This window comes from Budorcas taxicolor, chromosome 15 (genome assembly GCF_023091745.1).
Source record: "Budorcas taxicolor isolate Tak-1 chromosome 15, Takin1.1, whole genome shotgun sequence".
Taxonomy (NCBI): domain Eukaryota; kingdom Metazoa; phylum Chordata; class Mammalia; order Artiodactyla; family Bovidae; genus Budorcas; species Budorcas taxicolor.
This window is the reverse complement of record NC_068924.1, coordinates 55,403,439-55,428,803: the sequence shown is the minus strand read 5'-3', so window position 1 is coordinate 55,428,803 and position 25,365 is coordinate 55,403,439. Positions and strand designations below refer to the sequence as shown.

At 37.6% G+C, this 25,365-nt stretch overlaps 1 protein-coding gene across 1 annotated transcript in view; it reads right to left on the bottom strand.

Annotated features, from left to right (window-relative positions):
- Positions 1-5,428: 5,428 nt before the first annotated feature.
- ANO3 (anoctamin 3) overlaps positions 5,429-25,365 on the bottom strand; it is a 445,447-nt gene continuing 425,510 nt past the window's right edge. The window contains 7 exon segments of the mRNA XM_052652757.1: positions 5,429-5,611; positions 11,012-11,117; positions 11,291-11,371; positions 16,739-16,886; positions 17,999-18,151; positions 19,039-19,172; positions 22,593-22,690. Coding sequence (XP_052508717.1) covers positions 5,429-5,611; positions 11,012-11,117; positions 11,291-11,371; positions 16,739-16,886; positions 17,999-18,151; positions 19,039-19,172; positions 22,593-22,690 — 903 coding nt within the window.

Here is a 25,365-nt window from a genome sequence, read left to right as displayed (position 1 = left end):
TTAAAATAGAAAAAAAAAAAAAGGAAAACAAGACCATAAACCCTCCATTTCTTCTTCATATTAAAAGATGAACTAAATTGAAATTGTTTTTTAGTCAGAAAGAAGGCAGAGTGTACTGACAGCAGATACTGAATCAGGATCTGCAAAATAGCCATTTTTGCTTCTGTAGGAAAGTCCCGTTGTGCCCGTGCCCACCATTCTCAGAACACTGCTTCCATAATTATCTTTGCTATCAAAGTTTACTGATCATTCAATTCTCCCTTTTCTCACTTACAGAACAGCATCCAAAAAAGTATAATATGTCGAAATCAGCAAGACAATCTGCTCATATTTTTTTGTTAGAAAAGATATTAAATTTGGTCTGAAGTGTTTACCTGGCAGCATTGAGGGGTACTGACAAAATAATTATAAAAATTTGCAGGCAGCTTAAATACCACAGGGGGTTAGCTATCCACATGACAATCATTTTTGTGGGGAATTACAGAAATGGACCTCATTAAGTTTTGTTTCCAGCTAATAACTTTAAGAAATGTTTGTTTTCTGAAAAAAAGAGCAAAGATAATGCTTTTCCCACAGAGAGAGAACTGAGAGCAAACAAATATCCTGAATAAGTCAATGCCAGCATATGTATGAAACTATCATCCTCTTCCTTCTTAGGGAAAGATGTAAAGCTGAGCCCACCTAGCTGACTGTCCTGTCTACTGTACAAGGCTCCCACTTTGGGGGTAGTTATACACGGAACTGATGCTAAAGCTGAAACTCCAGCACTTCGGCCACCTCATGCAATGAGTTGAGTCATTGGAAAAGACCCTGATGCTGGGAGGGATTGAGGGCAGGAGGAAAAGGGGATGACAGAGGATGAGATGGCTGGATGGCATCACCAACTCGATGGACATGAGTTTGAGTAAACTCTGGGAGTTGGTGACGGACAGGGAGACCTGGCGTGCTGCAATTCATGGGGTTGCGAAGAGTTGGACACGACTGAGCAACTGAACTGAACTGAACTGATACATGGAACAGTTGCTTTTTTTTTTTTTTCCCCTCAAGGAGAATGTGCTGGAGCACACATTGATACCATCATAAAGTAGTAAGGCATGAGGTATAGATGTCTTTTTTCCTTAATGTGATGGTCTAGGAAATTGGATCTGGTCTCAGATAGGAGTCTCTTCTCCAAATCTGCCTGCTTTCATCTTACTTTCCTGAAAACATGTCTTGTGGATGTGGCTAGGAGGCAGTGCTCTAATATCTGTGTTCTCTAGAAAGAAAACCATTTAATGTGGTCATGGATATCATTTCTGAGATGAACACAGCTAACAAGTACTCTTGAAGGTTCCTTAACACCACTACAAGTATATGAATCCTAGCTAGCGAGAACCTACACTGATTAGTGATTCAAGAGCAGGCCAAATCAGTCTTCAGACTATGTTTTGTTGACGCATTTCATTTTGAATAGAAATGTCTATATGGGAATGCCCACCTTTCCACTAGAAGCTGGGTTTTCTAAGCCATTCCTAAAATGTTTTATTTTGAGCTACTGAGGATAACAGGAAGGATATAAGAGGTTCACTGATGTTCTGGATAAAACTTAAAATTGTTTTCAGAGTTTGTTATAATACTAAGATTTGGGGGAAAATAAAAGTATCAGATGAATGTAACAGGATTGAGTCAGGCATATCTCACAGAGAGTAAGTGCTCACTGGTTTTTACAGAATAAAATGAATTCCTAGTCCTGTGTGTGGGTGCACCCATTCACACGCACAAACACACACATATACACAAACACATCACACTCTTGGCTTATGTCTCCCTGTTACCAACTGATAGACTAATCAAGTCAGCCTTATCAGTTAAGCAACTCTTTTCACAACCTGGATTTTCAATTTGCACCATCAAATTGAAAGAAAAAAAATGGGTAATTTGTTGGCTTCTTGTTGACAGCAGGCTCAATTTGTCCTCCTTCGTTGGCATGAATTATAATCGCTGCTAAACTTCCTGTTCTAAGGAGATTTTAATGGTGACTGATCGAGCCAGTGCAAGTGTAAAAAAAAAAGAAAGAAAATGCTTCTATGTGACAAGATCAAGCTTCCTCTCCCATCTTTGCTAACACAAAGCACTATTAGGATCAATGTGGTACTCCGTCTGCACTATAATATGAGGAAATGCCTTGAAGATGACAATGAGTTTATTAGAAGACAAAGAGTCAAAACTTTTCAAGAGTGGGGAAGGGCCCAAAGAAAAGGAAACTATTGCCTTGGAGACCTAAAGAACGTGTAATCCCCTCTTGCCATACACTCTCAACAATTCCCAGCTTCAAATTTAGAAAACAAATAGGATTAAATTAACATGCATACCATAGAAAAAATACCATCTCACATGAAAATTTATTGAGTGAAAAAGATTGCTTTTTATCACATTCTACAACAGATTGTGCTAAGAGTAATTTTGGAAGAATATGCAGCATTCAGTTGTATCTCCTCATGCAGTCACTCAGGCACATTTTATCTCAAAGTGCGTGCACAGACTCAGACAACTGCAAACAATTTCAGCTATAACCTAGAGCGATTTTCCACACACTGTACAATGAAAATGCTACAGCCTGGCGCAACTTGTCAAGGCTGAGAGCATGCACATATATGTATATATTAGTTATCTGCTTGAAAAGACAACAATTTAGAATAAGAAAATATATAAGCAGCATTCATGTAATACAGAATTCCTGAGAATAGTGTGTTATATAAATCTTTGAGAAATAATTTGTATTCATATGAAAACCATGATATAAAATATTTCTCTCAACTAAAGCTCAGTTGTCTAAAACTTATATACTGTGAGGGGCTGTCAATATTTTGCAGTCAACAATGATGAAGATATAACTAGATTCTACTGCATTGGTCCACAAAAGGAGAATTTCAGATAATTTTTTCATTGTTTCTCTATTTTTCCATCGATTTCAAAAATATCAGAGAAGGCATTTCCTAAATCAATGTATTATAATTTTTATTAAAAATACCTTTTTCTTTTCATATTATTCCCACTAGGCATTAATACGATTTTATATGGTTATATAAAAATAACAGAAAGAGACAAATTCTCAAGGGCACAGCTATCCGTATTCTTTACTATAAGGCAAATATCTTTGCCTTGCATCCCTAATTGTAAAAGGACATAAATGTCAGGTTCATTTATGTCTTCAATAAGCATAGAGAGTATTTATCCTCAGGCATGTGTATACATTTAACCAACAAAGAAAAGGAAATGTAGATGCTACAAAATGGAAGTATTTAAAGTTTCTTTGTGCAGTTAGTACAATCAGTTACTGTGAATAGGCAGGTGGCAGAAAAAAAAACCTCTCTGGAATCTGAATGGAATTCCCTTGAGAGTCTGAAGTTCTTCCTCTTGCTCAGAATCAGAGGGCAGGTAGGGAAGTAAGTATTTTTGACAAAAATCAACCAATCACTGTGATTTATTTATCTCTGGAGAGAAAGAAGGTAAACTAACATAAAACAAAACAAAAAACACTTCCATTGTTAACATTTTTTAAATAGTGAAGAGAAACTTTATGATTTTTCTTGCTAGAGAAACCCTTGCATATATACAAAGTAGTTTTATTTCCATTGGGTTTAATCTGGTCTTTATAAATTTCGGAAATAACTGTACCTTTAAACAGCACACAAAAAAATCACATATGTCTATGAATGCATGATTGCATACAGACTTCTCTGGTGGCTCAGTGGTAAAGAGTCTGCCTGTCAATGTGCAAGATTTGGGTTCGATCCCTGGGTAGGGAAGATCCCATGGAGAAGGAAATGGCAAACCCCTCCAATATTCTTGCCTGGAGAATCCCATGGACAGAGAAGCCTGGCAGGCTACAGTCCATGAGGTCTCAAAAATTGGGCATGACTTAGCAACTGAACCACAACCACCACGATTATGCATGCCTCATCCCATTCCCAGAAGAAGAAAATTGAGATTAGCTTTGTTTTGCAAGAAAAAGTATCTTGATTTCTACTAAATATTTTCTTAATTCAACTCTTTTCTTTTTTCCCATCCTGCCCCCATAGTTTATGCCTCCACCAGACTTTCTTTATTTGAATGCTTCCTCCAACATCAGTCTGTGAACATTCATGCTCACAGAGTTCAGAGAAACAGCAACTCCACAACAAGCAAAAACAGTATCTTTCACAATCAATTTGACTTTGTTTCTACTGAGTTTTCAAAATAAACCAAATCAATCTACCAAAGAAATAACAGAAAACTCCCTTCAGTGATGAAGAGAAAGTAAAATTCAAAAAACTGTGTTATTCTACAAATAATATAAATTTATATTCATGCATTGTTTTCATCAGCTCACGAGCAAGAGTGCACGTTGTTGGAAAAGCTTACATGTTGCAAAGCATCTGGCTTCTGTTTTCCTGAATAAACAAGCTACAATGGAATATTTTATAACTGGTCTCAGAGCTGCATGAATTGTATTAATAACTTGTGTTCCGTATTGCAAGGTGCAAAGGTACAAGGAAAATCAATATATTTACAGCATTTCAAGTTATTCTGTGAGAACTGTAATAAATCAGGGAGGTGGAAATTAAGTATACTATAAAACAGCCTTCCACAGTAAATACGGATTCATTATCTTCTAAATGATATGAGAATGAAAATCCATATTTTATAACAATATGACTCCATTGGCCTTTAGTAAAGGAGAAAAAAAGGCAGTGAAAGTGAATCTGCTAATAATAAAACAGATTTGAATGCGGCCAATGCAATAGAGTATTATTTCAATGAATGGTATTCTTTTTGGAGTCTTAGATTTTTGGTTTGACTACTGAAGTTGTGCAACTCTTCAACTGCATAGTCAGTGAAAAACAACATGAATTTCCTGTGACACAGATCCAAAAATCCCAGCAAGAAACAAAGGAAATTCCTATAAAACAGTAAGTTGAAGGGACGCGGAGTTCTGGCAGCAAAGACAATAACTGATTTGTCATTTCTTGGTAAGTAGCTCAACTCAACCTAAGGTTCCAAAGTCAGATTAGTGTGTGCATGAGGACCACATGATATTTTAAGTCATGCCTGACTTGTGTACATTTACATGGAAATCTGTCATTAGAAACCTCATCATCACCCTCCCTAGTATACTGTGTTGATGGAAGGTGGAGGTTTCCAAACACACAACTCCCTGAGGCTGGTTCTGAGAATTAGACCCTGGCTTCCTGCAATGCTTCCTAAGCATTTTTTTTAAGGTCGTGAGCCATTTTTCTTCTTCTCTAGAAGACTGGGTATTTCAAATCCAGAGATGGCTGTGATATATTTCCAAATATCATATTATACATGTGGTTTGCCAGGTATGCCTTCCTCTTAGATCCCACCTAGAATTATAATTTGCCATCATGTCCACTAACAGTGTTGCCCCCATTGGGCAACAGATCCACTAAGGCCATTCATGGTGAACAGGGTGACCACTTTTTCTCCGCTGCTGTTGCAAGTGTTCTAGTTCAGCCTCGTACATCATTTCTTGGACTAAGTACTTCTCCCGTCTTATTCGGTCATATAGGTTCTTTGGTACATCCGGAATCAGGTATGCGATGAAAGACTTGATCCCAAAAACAAGGTGCTGAAAGGTTAAGAGGAGAAAGTACATTTTCAACGATTCTGAAATGCTAATTATAAACCAAAATAGTCACGAACAATGCTATGTTTGCCTTACAATCAAGCATCAGAACTTAGTATGTACCATCTAGAATATTTGGGGGATATTTCAGGGATATCCTAAAACTATATTGGAGATACATTTATTGCCTTCCATCTAATAAGTATTACAACAAAAACGTGTTGATGTCAGCTTACAAACACTGAATGAGTCTGACATGCACACCCATAAAACCCTTATATACTATGCAATACTGCTATGATATGCATTGTCATACATGGATAAGAAAGACCATACGCAGGGAAAATTCCTGCATTATAAGATGTTATAAGACACAGTGTATGAACCATACAGAATACAGTGAAGCTGTGAAGCTGAGTTTGGACTCAACCCCCAACATACACATTTTTCAGAATTTCTACTCTATTAAAATCATATATTATTATAACTGCTCTAAAAATCTTATCTTTATCAACATTTATTCTATGATAAAATATAGTATACTAAAATAAACTGATAAAAGTATTGCATTAAAAAAAGCAGGAATAAAAATCAAAAGGTAATATGCCTATGATTAAAAGTACAGATGCTGAATGAAATTGCATTTGAATCTTACTCCAACACTCTTAGCTGTGTAACCTTATGCAAATCACTTATGTTCTCGATGTCTCAGCTCTAAAATGATGCTAATATTGGTATCTTTTAAAGGCTGGTATAAGAATTAAAAGAGCAAATATATGTGGAAAGTTCAAAGGTGTGCTTGGTACAGTATAAACACTGCTTAAATAGTACCTTCAACTATTATAAATGCATCTTTTTTCTTTTCCCATGAATAATAGGTCTTTTAATTTCTTGTTAAAAATAATCTGATTGATAGAGTTAGGATGATCTGTAGAAAAGAACCCATTCACTAATTTAAATTGTAACAAATGTTTCTAATTTTTACTTCTATGCTCTTGAGTCACATAGATTAAAAAAAAAATCTGATTGATAGAGTTGGGATGATCTGTACAAAAGAACCCATTCACTTGAAGGACTTAGGACTTAATCTCTATGCGGAAAGGAAAAAGGTACTTTTAACTGGGCTTGCTGTACGTGTCCAGGGAAATAGCACTGCATAGTAAATCATAGAAATGCAAGTCATACTTTCCCATAGACAAGCAGATCAAGAGTTTCTTTCCTGACCAAATACTTGATATGCACAGAATATCTAGCAATGTGACTCAAGAGCACAGAAGTAAAAATTAGAAATATTTGTTACAGTTTAAATTAGTAAGCAGGAATATGTCCAAGTCCTATGTGGTTCAGTCACTCAGTCATTTCTGACTCTTTGTGACTCTAAGGACTGCAACATGCTAGGCTTCTCTGTCCTTCACCATTTCCTGGAGCTTGCTCAAACTCATGTCCATTGAGTTGGTGACGCCATCCACCCATATCATCTTCCGCCACCCTCTTCTTCTGTTGCCCTCAGTCTTTCCCATCATCAGGGTCTTTCCCAGTGAGTCAGCTCTTCACTTCTCAAAAAGCCAAAGTATTGGAGCTTCAGCTTCAGCATCAGTCCTTCCAATGAATATTCAGGGTTAATTCCCTTTAGGATTGACTGGTTTGCTCTCCTTGCAGTCCAAGGGACTCTGAAGAGTCTTATCCAGCACCACAGTTCCAAAGCATCAATTCTTTGGCACTCAGGCTTCTTTATGGTCCAAATCTCATATCTGTAAATGACTACTGGAAAAACCATAGCTTTGACTATATGGACCTTTGCCTGCAAAGTGATGTCTCTGCTTTTTAATACACTGTCTAGGTTTGTCATAGCTTTTCTTCCAAGGAGTAAGCGTCTTTTAATTTCATGGCTGCAATCACCATCTGCAGTGATTTTGGAGCCCCCCAAAAATACAATCTGTCACTGTTTCCACATGAAGTGATGGGATCAGATGCCATGATCTCCAAGTCCTATACAAAAGTAATAAATTAACCTACAAACTGATTCTCAGAAATTGATATGCAAGTATGACTTAATACTAAAAAGGAAATCTTTTTTAAGTTAGATTTTAATACCCATTTATCAAGGCACTGTCACAACCAGTAACAGATGACAATTTTCTTAAAGTGATAGAGTTTATCTTAAAAAACCTACAGCAGATAATATACTTTAAAAAAATCAGAAGTATTTCCATTGAAGATGGAAACAAGACACAGTTGTTCACACTGCTCCTATTTAACATCCTATTGAATTGAATAGGATCCTATCCCATTTCCAGCTATAGAGTAAGGCAAACAAAAGCAATGAAACTTTGGAATTCAAGATGCGAAACTGTTGTTATTTGCAGCTGGTATTTTCATTTGAAAAGACAATTCACCAGATTTACCAGACAGAATACTAGAACTTAAACAAGGAGGTATGATCATCTTAAAAACACTATTAGCATTCCAGCAAAAATCAAGCAAGTCATGTAAGGAAGGTTAAGATAGTATTCATAACAGCAATTAAAAAAATCCATACATTTTATAGAAATTAAAAGGGAAAAATAGCAAAAGAATATTTAAAACTCTATTAAAGGAATAGAACAGTTTGAATAAATTCCATGTTCATTAATGAAACAATAGAGATTTTATAAATAAGTCAAAATTTGATTTCTACAAATGCAATTCTAACCAAAGTCTTTGCTCAATATTTGAAGGAACCTGAAAAACAGTTTATATGAATGACTAATAATTCCAAATAGCTATGAAAATTTTTTAAATTAAGAGAAAATGTGGCAGGAATGGAAGGTCACTTGCTTTATCAGATATGAAATATTTAAATATTGCATTTATATAGCACAATAGTGATCCAGTTATAGTGATCCAGTTATAGACAGAGTGATAACTCAAAATACTGAGGTCAGAGATATACCTGTAACAATATAGGAACTTGAAATGCTTGAAATATAACAGAGATGGTTTTACAAGTCAGTGGACAGATAATAGATTATTTAGTAAATCGCAGTGCAAAAATTATTTTACTATATGGAGAATAAAAAAATAACTTTTTCTTTCAGACTCTATAAGAACTCCAGGTATCTTAAAGACATGTGATAGGTAAGACTATACAGTTAACAGTAAACATGTAGTAGAATACCTTTTTGAATTGGAGATAAGGAAAGTGTCCTAAATAAGCAATACAGAATAAGCACACACCATGAAAGGTAAACAATTATGGGCTTGACTACATCAAAATGAACATAAATATCTGTTATGGTTAAGATTAATATGTAAAATAGATAAGGAAATCATAAAATTTGTTAACAAATACACTGGAAACACAATCCAAAATGGGCCAAAGTTATAATACACTTACAAAAAAAGGAAGCCTACATGGCTTTCTAGTACTAAAAGTGATGGTCAGTGCTATTAATAAACAAGTTATAACCAAAAAAAAATTAAAGCAAAATGTTACCTTACTCTTTTACAACTGCAAAATATTAGAAATCAGATAATGTGAAAATCTGGTGAAAATCCAGGAGAATTTTGAAGAGCACTCTCTCAGTATTATTATACATGAAACCAAGTATGCATATAAACTAACAATTCCACACCTGAGTAAAATATTCCTTAAAAACCCTTAAATGTGTTTACAAGATAACATGTCCAATAGTCTTAATAATAGACACATTGAGGTAGAGGATTATTGTAGGTCTAAGTACCTATCTTAAGGAGCATATGGTACTTAATTTTGATGAAATATCATAAGTGACAAAATAAATTACAGATCTCATGGATAGATGTCTCTCTAGATCTGAAAAAGTACAATGGCAAAAGATAACATGAGTTATTACATAATACCATTGAAGTAATTCTGGAAAATAGTACTTTAAGTAATACTATACACACATACACACACACATATATATATTTATAAACAAACATATATTCAAATAAAGATGTGGAACATCTTCCACAGAAGAAGAGAGAGTGGGTGCTTATGGAAGGAGTGGGGAGCAGGGAATGAAAAGAGAGGGGGGAAAAAGAGGGCATCATTGGTGTCATGGATCCATGATGGTAGGTTGCTGGTAACTGAGGCATATAATTAAGTTCTTAACTGTATCAGGCCGGCTATATTTTAAGCAAGGCAATGATACTGTAGCTTCTCTAAATTTCTTCCCAGGACTACAATCTAGTATTATTGCATCACTCTGATCATCAAAATCTGTGAAATTTTTATAAAAGTGTTCTCAGGCATAAATTACTGAATTATTTGTATGCTTATACAAATACATATGATCAACTATAATTAGCATCGATTGTTCAGAAGATAATCTCTCCATCCGATGAATAAAATGGGTCCTTTTGTCAGATTATGAAAATCATTCTTTCCTTTTTAAATTTGGTTACCATGATGCTCATAACTAAGTTGAAGTACAGTTGATTTATAATGCTGTGTTAGCTTCAGGTATAAAGCAAAGTGACTGAGTTATATATATACATATACATCTATTTTTTCAGATTCTTTTACCTTCTAGGTTATTATAAAATATTGAATATAGTTTTCTATGCTATATAGTAGGTCATTTTTGGTCATCTATTTGATATATAGTAATAGACTCTTGAGAGTCCCTTGGACTGCAAGGAGATCCAACCAGTTCATTCTAAAAGAGATCAGCCCTGGGTGTTCTTTGGAAGGAATGATGCTAAAGCTGAAACTCCAGTACTCTGGCCACTTCATGTGAAGAGTTGACTCATTGGAAAAGATTGTGATGCTGGGAGGGATTGGAGGAAGGAGGAAAGGGGGGTGACAGAAGATGAGATGGCTGGATGGCATCACCAACTTGATGGACTTGAGTTTGAATGAACTCTGGGAGTTGGTGATGGACAGGGAGGCCTGGTGTGCTGCAATTCATGGGGTCGCAAAGACTTGGACACAACTGAGTGACTGAACTGAACTGAACTGAATATGTATATGTTAATTCCAAACTTCTAATTTATCCCCCTCTTTCTCATTTAGTAACTATACATTTGTCTTCTATGTCTGTGAGTTTGTTTCTGTTTTATAAATAAATTTATTTGTGTCACTTTTTAGATTCCACAAATAAGTGAAATATATTTGTCTTTCTCTGTCTGGCTTACTTCACTAAGTGTGATAATATGTAGGTCCACCATGGGCCTAGAGATTATCCTAGTTTTCTGATATAAACACTCTTTAACTAACATTATTCAGCCCTTGCTTTTTATGTACTTGTCACCGTGGTTTCATTGTATTTAAATCTTTCACAGGTACATAGTCAGCTCCAGTTTTGGAAGTCACTGAGAAACTGAGCTCAAAAAGGCAATTAATGTATCAGTTGGAAAAGTGTTTATCTACAGTAATTTTATCAGCCTGTGACTAACCTCAAACACAATAATGAAGGCCAATCTAGCAGCGAGGATATGCCAGTATTGTAGGGTGAATTCATAGGGTTTGGAACTCCAAGGAGGACCTCTGTAGTCTCGGTACCTAAAATCCACAAAAACAGAGTTTGGAGAATAGAGATCAAGATGTGAAGATCCCAAATGTTCTTTATTTGCCAAAACTTCAAAATGACAATTTCAATGGGCCCATTAACATGTTGAATGGAGGAGGTGGAATGGTGAAAGCAAAAAGAAAAGACAGCTATAATTTTAAAGTACCTGCAATACCCAGATTTTCCTATGCCAAGTTCACTCAGGTCAAAGAAGGATAGGCTATTGTTGACATATCCTGTTAAACAACTGAAAAGAAAAGAAAGCATCATGTGACTCAGATTCATAAATTTCTAATCCAACTCCTTCATTACAAATGATGGGGTTTAATAAGTGCAGTTATGCCATTCTTTCTAATTATAAACTCCAAGCAACTCAGCTCTCTGATTCTATTCCCTGACTCACTATACCTGTGATTATACCTTAATGAGACCGACTCTTGCCTGCGATTTCCCTGCAATAGTTTCTGTCTTGCCCTATCACCTGGTTTATATTTTGTTAAGTGTTCACTGCAAAGAGTCGGACACAACTGAGCGACTGAACTGAACTGAACTGAACTGATGCAGTGGACAGGTTTCCCTGGTGGTTCATACAGTAAAGTATCTGTCTGCAGTGCAGGAGACCCAGGTTTGATCCCTGGGTTGGGAAGTTCCCCTGGAGAAGGAAATGGCACCCCACTCCAGTATTCTTGCCTGGAAAATCCCATGGACAGCGGAGCCTGGTAGGCTACCGTTCATAGGGTTGCAAAGAGTCAGACACGACACGACTGAGCAACTTCACTTTCACTTTCTTTCATGCAGTGAGCATTGTGGTTATTTCATATGCATTGAAACTGCATAAATATACTTTTATAAATATACATTATATACATGTTACAGTATTTGGATAATTATAATCAAGCAGCCAGTTGATAAAAATGCTTATTTGTGATTTATTAACTTATTCAATTTATATATTGAGGACCTAAAATTTGTTAGATAATTATAGATACTTGGTATTCAACAATAAACAAAACAGGCAAAATTCCCTACCCTGATGGTTCAGTATTAAATTGTAATCAGGGTCAACTTTTACAATAACTTTAGAAGCTTATTATTTCCACCATGTGGATTAAAAAAAATAATATATACAGAAACTAAATGACTTTCTTTAGTACTATAATTCTCAAAATTTCTGGTTTCAGATAGCCTCTACATTTAAAATAGGCATTGAGGATCTCAAGAAGCTATTTGCATAAGGGCAACCAGGTAGCATTAGTGGTAAAGAACCCATCTGCCAATGCAGAAAATGATAACAGACAAAGGTTCGATCCCTCGGTTGGGAAGATCCCCTAGAGGAGGGCATAGCAACCAACTCCAGTATTCTTGCCTAGAGAATCCCACAGATAGCAGAGCCTGGCAGGCTACAGTCCATGGGGTTGCAGAGCTGGACACGATTGAAGTGACTTAGGATGCAAGCATGCATATCAATTGATATTTACCACATTAGAAATTGAAAGAGAAATTTAGAAAATATTTATGTTAACTCATTGTAAATAACTATCAAATCCATTCAAATAATATAAAAACACATTTTAAAAATATATATTCCAAAAGAAAAAATTTGAGTGAGAGATGACACAGATTTACATGTTTGCAAAATACCTTAATATCTGCCTTAATAGAAGACAGCTAAGATTGAAAGCAGGAAGAGAAGGGGACAACAGAAGATGGGATGGATCACTGACTCAATGGACATGAGTTTGAGCAAGCTCCAGGAGATGGTGAAGGACAGGAAAGCTTGGCGTGCTGCAGTCCATGGGGTTGCAAAGAATCAGACACGACTGAGAGACTGAACAGCAACAAGATACTCATGTGTGCTCCATCGTGTCCAACTCTTTCGACCCCGTGGACTGTAGTCCACTAGGCTCCTCTGTCCGTGGGATTCCCCAGGCAAGAATTCTGGAGTGGGTAGCCATTTCCTTCTCCAGTGGATCTTCTTAACTCAGAGATTGAACCCAAGTTTCTTGGGTCTCCTGCATTGGCAGGTGGATTCTTTACCACTTGAATCACCTTGGGATACCTGCATTAAATTTGCTGCAATGTGCTGTTTTTGTTGAAAGTTAAGTAGAAAATCTGGCCTCATACAGATTAACTAGTTGGAAAAAAGAAGACTATTTTAATATTTCAGATAAATGTCAGTATTTTTCTTTGGTATTCCACCAAAGCCCTACCTATGGTAATTTCTCAAATTTTTGTTGCAAAGTGGAATCTTAAAGTTTCAATGAACTTTCACATAAATTGTTTCATAACAGGTCTATCTTGTAGTCTGAATTCATCATTTATCCAAGCGTGATTCTGTGATATCAAATAGGGGTCATTTGGAGAATATCTTTTCCCTAAATCAGGGGTCCCCAACCTCTGGGCCACAGACTGGTACCTGTCAGATCAGCAGTAGCATTAGGTTGGAAATAAAGTGCACAATAAATGTAATGCACTTGAATCATCCCAAACCATCCCTCCTCTCCCAGGTCTTGAAAAACTGTCTGCCACAAAACTGGCCCCTGGTGTCAAAAAGTTTGGGGACCGCTGCTTATGCGGATATCCCATATGTTGATTTATTTTTTACTGAAGAGCATGAAAAGCACAATTGTTAATATCACCACTGATTTTTATCAGAAAAAATAAATACTGGGAGACTCTCAAGCCCAACAAACATTCTTGATTATTTTCCTTAAAATGACAAGCTAGTTTTGTGCATTTTATAAAAGAGTGTTTGCTAAATACCCAAGTTGGAATACTCATAGTTTGTTTGGTAATTGTTCTTTGTCTGGCAATTGTTGAAAAAAATGTTGGTTTGGTATGCAGCTCCAGCAATCACACAGGTGCTCTCTGACACTCCCATCACACTTCAGGGTATAGCACAAGTGCTTCATGCACACTTTGTGCTTTGTCAGATAGAATATCGAGAAAACATTTATTCAAGGGTAGAGACTTGATACAATTAATAATTATTACTGCTTCATCAAAGATATTTTGAAATGTCTTTGTTGTTGTTCAGTTGCTAAGTCATGTCCAACTCTTTGTGACCCTATGTACTGCAGCACGCCAGACATCCCTATCTTTCACTACCTCCAGGAGTTTGCTCAAATTCATGCCCATTGAGTCGGTAGTGGTGTTCAACTATCTGAAATTTTGTACTGGCATCTTAAAAATGGTGACTGTAGTGAGAAATACAATCATTACTAGTAGTTTTTGGTGCCACTGCTTTGAGTGATGCAAAGCCACCAAAAAATTTTATCCACCAGTGCTTTTGCACCATCTGTGCAGACTTCAATGTGGTAAAGAAAGCAAATAGTATCTTAGTATTATTATGAAAATAGTATTGACCTCACGAACACTGAAGAAGACATGCAGGCCACAAACTGAGAACCTGCCTGGAACATAACATTGTTAGAGCTTGGGTTTGAGTGCCCATTTATCTTATTCTAAACCTCCAAATATTGATTGTAGGATCCCACTGACTTCTCGCCCGTCCCTGTCCATCCTAGACCTCATAATTTATCATTTCAGCTGATCTCTTGCCAACATTCTCCTTTCCACTGCCACCTTGCCCTTTTGCCTTCTTGCTCTGGAAATTTCCAATCTGAATGATGGTACTCCAATTTAGTTGCTAAGCATATCCAGAGAAAATTAAATACAGGTAGCCCTTGTGAATGTGTGGTTTCAACCTCACATAAGTCCACCACATCTCTCCTTGAGATGATTCTGCATCCCTAGTCACTGCTTATGAAGAAGGGGTCGTATGCTGACTAAGTGAAAAGTCGGGACTGAAACGTAAAACAGCTGATGCCCAGCCAATCTCATTCTCATCTGCCGCTAGGTGGCAGTAAAGACACTAACAAATAATGCCTGTGAGGAAGAGGGCTGCCAATTGTACTATGTATTTCAAATCTTTCCTGCTTCTAGACCATTTTGAATTAAGAAAAAAGGGACTTTGTGATTTTTCACTGCTAATATTAAAACCTTCTTTTTCAGTGTTTTGTGTTTTACAGTTCATAAAATATTACCTCAGACATCATTTCTGAAACAAAGTTCCAGATTGATGATGTGCCTTTTAGTAAGAAGCAAAGTTAATACTTCAGTCTAGGGAGTTTGACTTCAAGTCAACAATCTCTTGACAAGACTCTAAAATATAAAATAAAATCTCATGTCTTTATTACCTCTCTTTGAAAAATTGAGATGTTTGTTTGTGTTGAGAAAGGCACTGCAATGTTCTGAGACAAATTAGTTCATCAGCAGAACTAAGAGCTGATGTCTTCCTAACCAGGACTCGGCCTGCTGGGGCACCAAGTCCTGTATCTAGATAAGATGCAAGCCCAGAGCTGCTCTTGAAGGGAGGAGAGGCAGCTTCTCCTATCCCTACTAATCACCTATCACTACTTTCACGCCTAAAGCTACCCTCTAGCTAAAAATTCCAGTTTCTCTCCCTTTCATTCTTCCCTAACACACATTTTCAAGAAGGAAAGATCTGGAAAGTCCAGGTCCCCTAAGGCAGTGGTTCCATTAATAAAATGAGAAATTTTGTTCTCCAGTGACCATTTTGTGATGATTGGAGACATCAGTGGTTGTCACAACTCGGGGAGCAGGGAGGTTGCTTTTTGTATCCACTGGATAGAGGCCATGGGTGCTGCTAAACATCATAAGATACACAGGATCTTAAAACAGAATTATCTGTTTTAAGATAATTTAAGATAATTCCCCTCCTCCTCAAAAACAGAATTAACTGCTCTACAGTGTCAATAGTGCAGAGGTCAAGAAACTATGGAAGTGTTGATTTAAATTTTAATGAAAAAGAAAAAGGAGGCAGGTCTAGGGTATCTTTTTCTGCATCCTTAAAATCTCTAGCAGTAAATTCCTTTAGAAAAATCTCTTATATAGCTGACAGTTTCTTTACATTCTGCATCTCCTCGCAAACTAGTTTAATTCCCTTCAGTATTCCAATTAACTATTATGGGCCTCAATTTCCTGATAGTTCAGTTGGTAAAGAATCCACCTGCAATGCAGGAGACCCTGATTCGATTCCTTGTTTGGGAAGATCCACTGGAGAAGGGATAGGCTACCCATGCCAGTATTCTTTGGCTTCTCTTTTGGTTCAGAGTGTAGAGAATCTGCCTGCAATGTGTGAGACCTGGGTTTGATCCCTGGGTTGGGAAGATCCCCTGGAGAAGGAAACAGCTACTCACTCCAGTATCCTGCCTGGAGAATTCCATGGACTGTATAGTCCGTGGGGTTGCAAAGAGTCAGACAGACTGAACGACTTTCATATCACTTCACTTCATAGACAGAAAATTGCACTGGATGATTTTTAAGGTCTCTCCTGGTTTTATATCTGACTTCTAAATACATTATAATGTTTTTACCATTTTAATGCTGGTGATGAATTTACACAGAAAGTCATAGAGAGACTCTAAAATTATTTGCTGTAAAACACTGTTGCGCTTTTTATCCCACTTGGTTTCATCTAATAAACATAGAAACACAATGATCAGAAACATTACCCTTAATGGTCACAGAACAAAACTGCCCAGTAAGTTCTGTTTAATGACAAGCATAAAATGCGTAAAGTTAACCTTACCTTTCACTATATTCAAAATGAGTTGCACAGGGGCCATATTTGTATTCATAGACAAAACGTGGGATGTAATCAGATGTTATAGCAATTACAAATGCATTAGTGATCACAGCCAATATACCAATTCCTTCAAGAATTCCATACCAGATACCTAGTGGGAGAAAGATAAAAGACAGTGAATAAAAAGAAAAAAAAAAGAAAATCCTTTAGTTTTCCAACCTTTGACTTGGAAAAGATGTTTTAGTTATGCTGGAACCAAGTATTGTGAAAGTGTTAGTTGCTCAGTTGTCTCTGACTCCTTGGGACCCCGTAGACTATAGCCCACCAGGTTCCTCTGTCCATGGAATTCTCCAAGCAAGGACACTGGAGTGAGTAGCCATTCTCTTCTCCAGAGGATCTTCCTGACACAGGGATCGAACCCAGGTCTCCCACACTGCAGACAAGATCTTCACCATCTGAGTCACCAGAGAAGCTGCTGTTGGAACCAAGCTCTGTCCACTATTTATTTTCTAAGGATGGTGTATATCTCACTACAGATATTACAGCTACCAAATTCTTTCTATAGAGAGGAGGAAGATCCCGTCTACAGAGATCTGAAAATTAGAAGATTGTTGGAATTGGTTTTTATTTTTAACAATGAGATATGGCATAGATGCTAAAGATTCTTCAAAGCCTATATATAGAACTTGATTAGTACTTAAACCAATAAAAATATAGTAGTACTTCATTGTGTGAACCCCAAAATATCTGCATTCACTATGAGTTTTGCCTTTATCTTTGTCAAAAACATTTTTTTTTGTAAAAATATTAAAAAGTAAAACTAGTTTAGTGTCAAGATCTGGAAATCACTGGTTTCTTAAGAAGCAGAAAATGTCAACCCATCTGGCATTACATAGATACACGAAACAGGCTTTGAAATTGTATATCATCAACAGACTATTGATTTTGGTCAAAATTGATGTTTAAAATAGGATTAAAATTAACTTTAAGAAACAATGATATGAAAAAATAAGTCCTAGAAAGGTATATATGACATCCTTTACAGTTACAAACAAGTTTATGAAATAGCAATGCTCAGTAAGAACTTACTCTCAGGCAAGAGTTATAAATAAAATTACTCTCATTTCATTCTTTTGTTAATGAAAACAGTTTTGTTATGTTTGGAACGGAACCCCAGCAATAGAAACACATAAGTTGCTAAGTAAGATCAAGCCACTACTTGGCCTAAGCAATGCAAAAACCCATGTAGTTCCTGAATCTTACCTATGTCGGTTGCTCGGGCTGGCAAAGGCCTCCGCCACTGGGTGACAAATTTGTATGCATCCAGCCTGATTTCGATGATATTGTTTAACAAGGCCAAAAGGGGGGCCAGAGGAAAAGCTGCAACGAAGATGGTGGTAAAACCAAACTGCAAAACTGTAAAGGCAGAGAGTTAGAAAATTAGTAATATAAACAGTCTCATTTATTGAGTGTCTTCTTTGTGCCATATTAGGCATCTTTACATAGATTGCCTTTAATCCTTTCAACACCCAAAAAGTAAGTATGCTTATCCTAGTTTACAGTTGAGAAAACTTGAAGCTCATAGGTGTTAATCTGGCTAAAGGATAGATAGCTAAAAAAGGGTTAAAATCTGAATTCAAACTCAGGTCTCAGTAGACTGTAAAAAGCGCTATGAGCCTTTTACCTCTATGCAATACATCATAAAAGAAGAAAAACGTCAGAGGACTTGAAGAAAACTGCTCAGTCCTAGAAGAGAAGCAAGAGACCTAATCTTTTTTTTTTTTTTTTTTTGCAAGAGACCTAATCTTGTCCTCTGTTTTTCTGGATGAGAAAACTGAGGGCCAGAGAACAAAAGCAAATGTTAAAACAACACACCAACATGCAGCGATCTTAACAGTCCAGCCTTATTTTCATAATATAAATACGTTTCTTGAAGAAGCCCAGACTCAGACGGATCTGTGCAAAGATTTACTGTGAGAAAGAATACTGCTTTATTTGGGGGGGATGATACATTTCTTAACATAGGAATGAGTTTTGCTTTATTATTTTCCTTTAAAATATTTGTTCGAAAGGTAGATACTTTCATTTTGCTCAAATGTTATGGTTGACAGAGCAATATGCATAAGCCTTCCAAGGGCACTGCCTTAATATCTTCTCTAGCTCTGCTGAGATAAAGGTGTAGTTGTGTTTTAGAAAGCTTGGAGTTGGAAAGGAGACAGACAGTTTTCCCTCTGGAATCAGAGTCTGCGTGAAGTAGAAAAAACTAGCAAGAAGGTCAAACAGCTTTGCAGAAGGTTCCATACCCATTTCTAAGTACTCATCCATCAGTCCGTGAATATTCATGGGCTGCAGATTCCAATCATTTTCCCACTGAGGGATGGAAGCATCTTGAATTCCCCGCTTGATTTTATGTCGTGACCACCAGTTCTGGATCAACCTACATTATGAGCAGACAAAGGGCTTTTGAGCTCTTATTTAAGCAACTGGTAAACAATTTACAGTGCATTAGGAAAAGTGAAACATTTGGAAGGAATGATACTAAAGCTGAAACTCCAGTACTTTGGCCACCTCATGCGAAGAGTTGACTCATTGGAGAAGACTTTGATGCTGGGAGGGATTGAGGGCAGGAGGAGAAGGGGACGACCGAGGATGAGATGGCTGGATGGCATCACTGACTCGATGGACGTGAGTCTGAGTGAACTCCGGGAGTTGGTGATGGACAGGGAGGCCTGGCGTGCTGCGATTCATGGGGTCGCAAAGAGTCGGACACAACTGAGCGACTGAACTGAACTGAAATGAACTGAACTACCTTGAAACTGTACTGGGAATGGGGGATCTTTGTATGGTCTCAACTTCATTTTTACAAAGTTATTTATTCATTTATTTTTGGTTGTGCTGCATCTTCCTTGCTGCACGTGGGCTTTCTCTAGTTGTGGCAGGCGGGGCTATTCTCTTGTTGCAGTGGCTGGGCTTTTCATTGCTGTAACTTCTCTCTCAGCAGAGCACAGGCTCTAAGGCACGTGGGCTTCAGTAGTTGTGACACACAGGCTCAGTAGTTGTGGTGCTTGGGCTTAGTTGCCACACAGCATGAGGAATCTTCCTGGAGCGGGGATCAAACCCATGTCCCCTGCTTGGCAGCAGGATTCTTAACCACTGGACCAAAGGGGCCCTAGACTTCCTAGCCCCTATAAACATCTACATATTTTTCAGAGTTGATCCTCCCATGCACTGGTGCTTCCTGACATTGTTTAGACAGAGTCTCATTTCTATGATTCTATGATCCAATCTATATAAATATTTAAACTCCTATGCTGCCTGCTGTAATTGTATCTGAGCCCTTCCTGCCAAATCATCTTGCTGTGCTCTCTGAACACGAGAAAAATCATTTAATTGAACCCTACCTAGAGTTTCAAGAGATGTAATTTCTAGTCTCCACCCTACAATGCATTAGCTGTGTGGTTTTTATTAAGTCACTTCACTTCTCTGAGTCTATAAACATGAAGCATTCAAGCAATTACACTCTGCTTCTATAGAGAACAATAATTTACAGGCAATGAGTCTGTTTCAGTCCATTTATCAGACTTGGGAAGGAAGTAACAATACTCTTTCCCCAGTCCAGGGGCAGTCTTGAAATTATATGACTCAGAAATATCCTGGTATGCAAATATTATAGACTTCTGGGTAATTAATTATTTTAAGAGTTAGATGAAAATTATCACTAGGATAAAGTGAATTTCACAGGACTCAGTGAACACTACCCAACTCTCAGTTGTAATTAATCATGGACTTAGAGCTTTAGTGGGGATTGGAAGAGCCACTATAGCTAGATAAAAACGTCGGGCAGAGTATTTCAGTGTGTGCTCCATGTAGGTTGCCTCTGGAGCCTCAAGAAGATGAAAAAGAGGTTTGGAGTTGGAAAGCCAGCTTGCTTCTATGTTGTTTACTTCAATCTGATCTGCTTAATATTCTACTTGAAGAAAGAGAATTGTGGTTTAAAGTTTAAAAATTATTGCTTTAGGCACTGGGTCACTCCTGTTACATTTTCTGCAGCAAGGTCTTAATCCAATTTGTTGGAAAAACCCCACCAGGACATCCTTTGCCATGGTACCCTTGGGATTTGAAATACAAAATCCAGGCTGACCTCTTGGGCAAGGACATGGTGGAAGGTGTGTCCAAAGTGCACAGTATGTATAGAAGTACATGGATAATGATAACAATAAAAATCAATGTTAATACCACAATGGCTACCACACCATTTTGACTGTGCTTGTGAAGTACCCACACTATGTCAGACGATGCTGTGGTAGGCACTTGATACCTAATTTATTCTGATATTTTCAAATTACATTCTTAAAAATTTATGTTCAAAGAGATGAGCCAAGGATAGAAAGGGATATGAAATATGCCCTGGACTTCCCAAACCTCTGTTGCTATTCTCTCTTCATTCAGAGGAAATTCGCTTTAATCATTTGACTCTTGAGGATTTGTATAAATATCTCTTCACAAAGAGCTTCTGTCATTTATTGATGAAGATTTAAATACCATTGTGTCATATAATCTAATCTTCATAAATCCCTTATTTTACAAATTAAAAAATAATGTCTCAGAGAGGTTAAGTAAATTATAAGTATCTTTAGCAAGAGGCAGAGAACAAATCTGAACCAGGTCTCAGTAATTTCACAGTCCAGTGCTCTAAGACTGCCTGTAATTTAACACAATACTTTATTGCCAATTTCAGGGTTAATATCACCTCTCCAACCCCTCTGCTCAGGCATGTCCTGATATAGTTATGGGAAAATGAGGAGAAAAAAATATTGTATAATTTGATGACTGAGCCTAAACTATTTATAGCACCAATTAACTAACCAGTTCCTCCCCCATAGCAAGGACATTTCTCAATACTACATTGTTTTTAGCTTGATTAGACCTCAAAGCTTCCATATCACATTATTTTAAATACACTCTATTTCACTATATTCTAAAGGATAATATATTTTAATAGATGTAAAAGTGAGCATTCAAGGTCCTTTTATGTCAGCATTTCACAGAATGTATCTATATGGGCAAAAATAGAATGCTGTTGGTTTGATATTGTCACAACCAATACTGGTGTAATGATTTTTGTTATTATTGTTGTTGTAACAAAGAGCCCAAAACATTCCCATCTACGACTTTAACTTTATTTTATTTTGCTTTTTTTTTGGCAGGCGGGCAGAATGGAGGTTCTATGTATTAAACAAAAACAACCACCACCTTAGTCTTTTGGTAACCAAAAGAAACCAGAAAGTTATTTTTGTCCTCAAGAACCCACACTATCAATAATGCTTTAAGAATACCAACAAGTGTGTTAGGATACCGAACAGAATACAAGTATTTTACATCCATTCTTTCCATTAATCCTTTAAACTGTTCTTGAGAGGATACAGCTATTGAGCCTTCTAGGAGACGTGAAAACTAAGGCACAGACGGACTTACACATGGTCACACATTTTAGAGAGGAGCAGAATGGAAACTGAACTGTTATGAGTCTGCTTACCAAGCCCACTTCTTAACAACCAGCCATACTACTGTACCTTTCTTCTTTGTCACTCTGTATGTATATGTGTGCACACTCAGTTGTGTCTGACTTTTTGAGGTCCCACAGACTATAACCCGCCAGGCTCCTCTGTCCATTGGCTTCTCCAGGAAAGAATCCTGGAGTGGGTTGCCATCTCCCTCTCCAGGGGATCTTCCCAACCCAGTGATTGAATGTGAGGCTCTTCTGTTTCCTGCATTGGCAGGAAGGTTCTTTACCACTAGGGCCTCCTGGGAAGACCTGTCACGCTATACATGGCCAGTGTAAAAATTGAGTACTCACGGGTATCCCAGTTCCATGAAATTGTTCCATATTTGCTTCAAAAACATGATAACTCCCATCTGGAGGCAGAGGTCTATCAAACAGCCACTAGGGTGACACTGAAACAAACAAGAGGGGCAATAAGGATCTTGCTCTTCTCAGATAGCTTTAACACCCCCATCTTCCAACTGCATAGCATATTCTAAAGCCAATGCATAGAGAGAATAAAAACAAGGAAGGAATAGCATGTATGAGCATACTTGATAGGGAAGTTTTCAGTAAATATACTGGAATATTGATCAAAATTATAACAACAATAACAACAAACCTTCTTCTTTTTTTTTTTTTTTTTTATGGCCACCCCATGAGGTGTGTCCTCTGCATTGAAAGCACAAAATCTTAGCCACTGGACCACCAGGTGAGTCTAACAAATCTGCCTTTTAATGAATACTTACTACTGCCAGGCTCCATGTTAGGCCTGATCGCATTTAATGAATGCTCTGGAATACTTTATGAAAACAGTGTAAGTACTAGTCATTCAGTCATGTCTGATTCTGTGATCCCATGGACTGTAGTCCACCAAGCTCCTCTGTCCATGGGATTCCCTGGGCAAGAACATTGGAATGGGTAGCCACTTCCTTCTTCAAGGGATCTTCCCGACACATGGATCAAACCTGGGTCTCCTGCATTGCAGGCAGATTCTTTACCATCTGAACCATCAAGGAATCAATTTAATAACCAAGTGATCCTAAAATATTTAACAAAATGTTTATATTTTTAAAAATAAGCTTCCTACCTCAGGCTAATTTTAAATTTGTAGAAAATTTGCAAAGCTAAAATAGTACAGAGAGTGCCAACACACTCCTCTCCCAATTCCTTTCACTGCCCCTTATAGAACCAAGGTATATTGTCAAAGCTAAGAAATTCGCAGTAATACATTTCTATTAGGTAGTGTATTAAAAAACAGAGACATCGCTTTGCTGACAAAAGTCTGTATAGTCAAAGCTATAGTTTTTCTAGTAGTCATGTACGGATGTGAGATTTGAACCATAAAGGAGGCTGAATGCCAAAGAATTGATACTTTCGAACTGTGGTGTTGAAGAAGAACTCTTGAGAATCCCTTGGATAGCAAGGAGATCAAACTAGTCAATCCTACAGAATCATCCCTGAATATTCATTGGAAGGACTGATGCTGAAGCTGAAGCTCTAATACTTTGGCCACCTGATGAGAAGAGCCGACTCAATGGAAAAGACCCTGATACTGGGAAAGACTGAGGGCAGGAGGAGAAGGGGATGACAGAGAATGAGATAGCTGGATGGCATCACCAATTCAACAGACATGAGTTTGAGCAAGCTCTGGGAGATAGTGAAGGACAGGGAGGCCTGGAGAGCTACAGTCCATGGGGTCACAAAGAGTCAGCCATGAGTTAGCGATTGAACAACAATTAACTAAACTCCAGACTTTACTTAGATTTCACCTGCTCCAGGATCTAATCTGGGATACCTCATAGAATTGATTTGTCATGTCTCTTCCAATCTCCTCTGGTCTAGGCAGTTTCTCAGATTTTCATATTCTTAACAATTTTAAGTATCACTGACAAGCATCCTGTGGACAATCCCCCAAGCTGGGTTAATCTCATGTTTTCACATTTAGACTGGGGTTATATGTTTTGGGAATGGAGGTAGGGTACAGTGGTGAAGTGCCATTTTCACCATCAGGGTTACATGGTATCCACACATCATTACTAGTGATATTAACCTTCAATATTTGGTTAGTATAGTATCTGCCAGGTGTTTCCATTGAAAAGCTACTCATTTTTCCTTTCTCTCAGAAGTGAGTCACTAAGGCTAGCCCACTCTCAAGATGGGGGGAAGGTCTATCGCCCAGGGAGGAATTATCTATGCATATTATAATGCATTTAAGTGATAAAAGTACACCACAAAACAGTTTGCCAGTATGATCCCAGTGATGCCCTGTCTGTGCTCCACTGCTTTTTAGTCTTCAGTAATAGCATTAGAGGGCTTCTCAGGTGGCTCAGTGGTAAAGAATCCATTTGCCAACGCAGGAGAAGTGGGTTCGATCCCTGGGTCTGGAAGATCCTCTGGAGGAGGAAATGGCAACCTGCTCAGGTATTCTTGCCTGGAAAATCCCATGGACAGAGGAGCATGGTGGGGTACAGTCCATAGGGCTGCAAACTCAGACATGGCTGAGTGACTGACCATGCACGAATGCAATAACATTAGAAACCCATGCACACAAAAATGTGATTACAATGAAAATTGTAATCAATGTGTTTTGCTTGAAAACTGCGCACTATTTGAGTAGGAAAGCGTAGGTCTTTTTCTTTGGAAATGGGTTCATGTCCTGCTCATAAGGCTGATGTTCTTTGTAGCTTTGATCTACAGTTTCTATTTCTATCAAGTCAGTACCAGTGGGACTTCAAAGGGAACAAATACTTAGGACACAAAGAGCCTCCTTTTCTGTTTCCAGCCCAGTAACTTAAAACTCTCCAATCTGAGCCAGAGAGAGGGTTTGCCAGTGGTAGTTTTTATCTTGTGGAGAAGTTTCAGTTCCCCTATACAAGCATACTCCTTTTCAGGATGAATTTAGGACCCCCTGAACTCTGCCATATATATACCATAAACAGGTTTAGTAGAATGTCTGAGACCGAATAATTACTAAGCTACAGAGGCAGATCACAGATCACAGTTGCAAGCTGAAACTGTTCATTTTTTGTAGAGAGACTCAAAGAGGCAAATTAACTTGTCCAAGATCATGCAATGCTAACTGGTG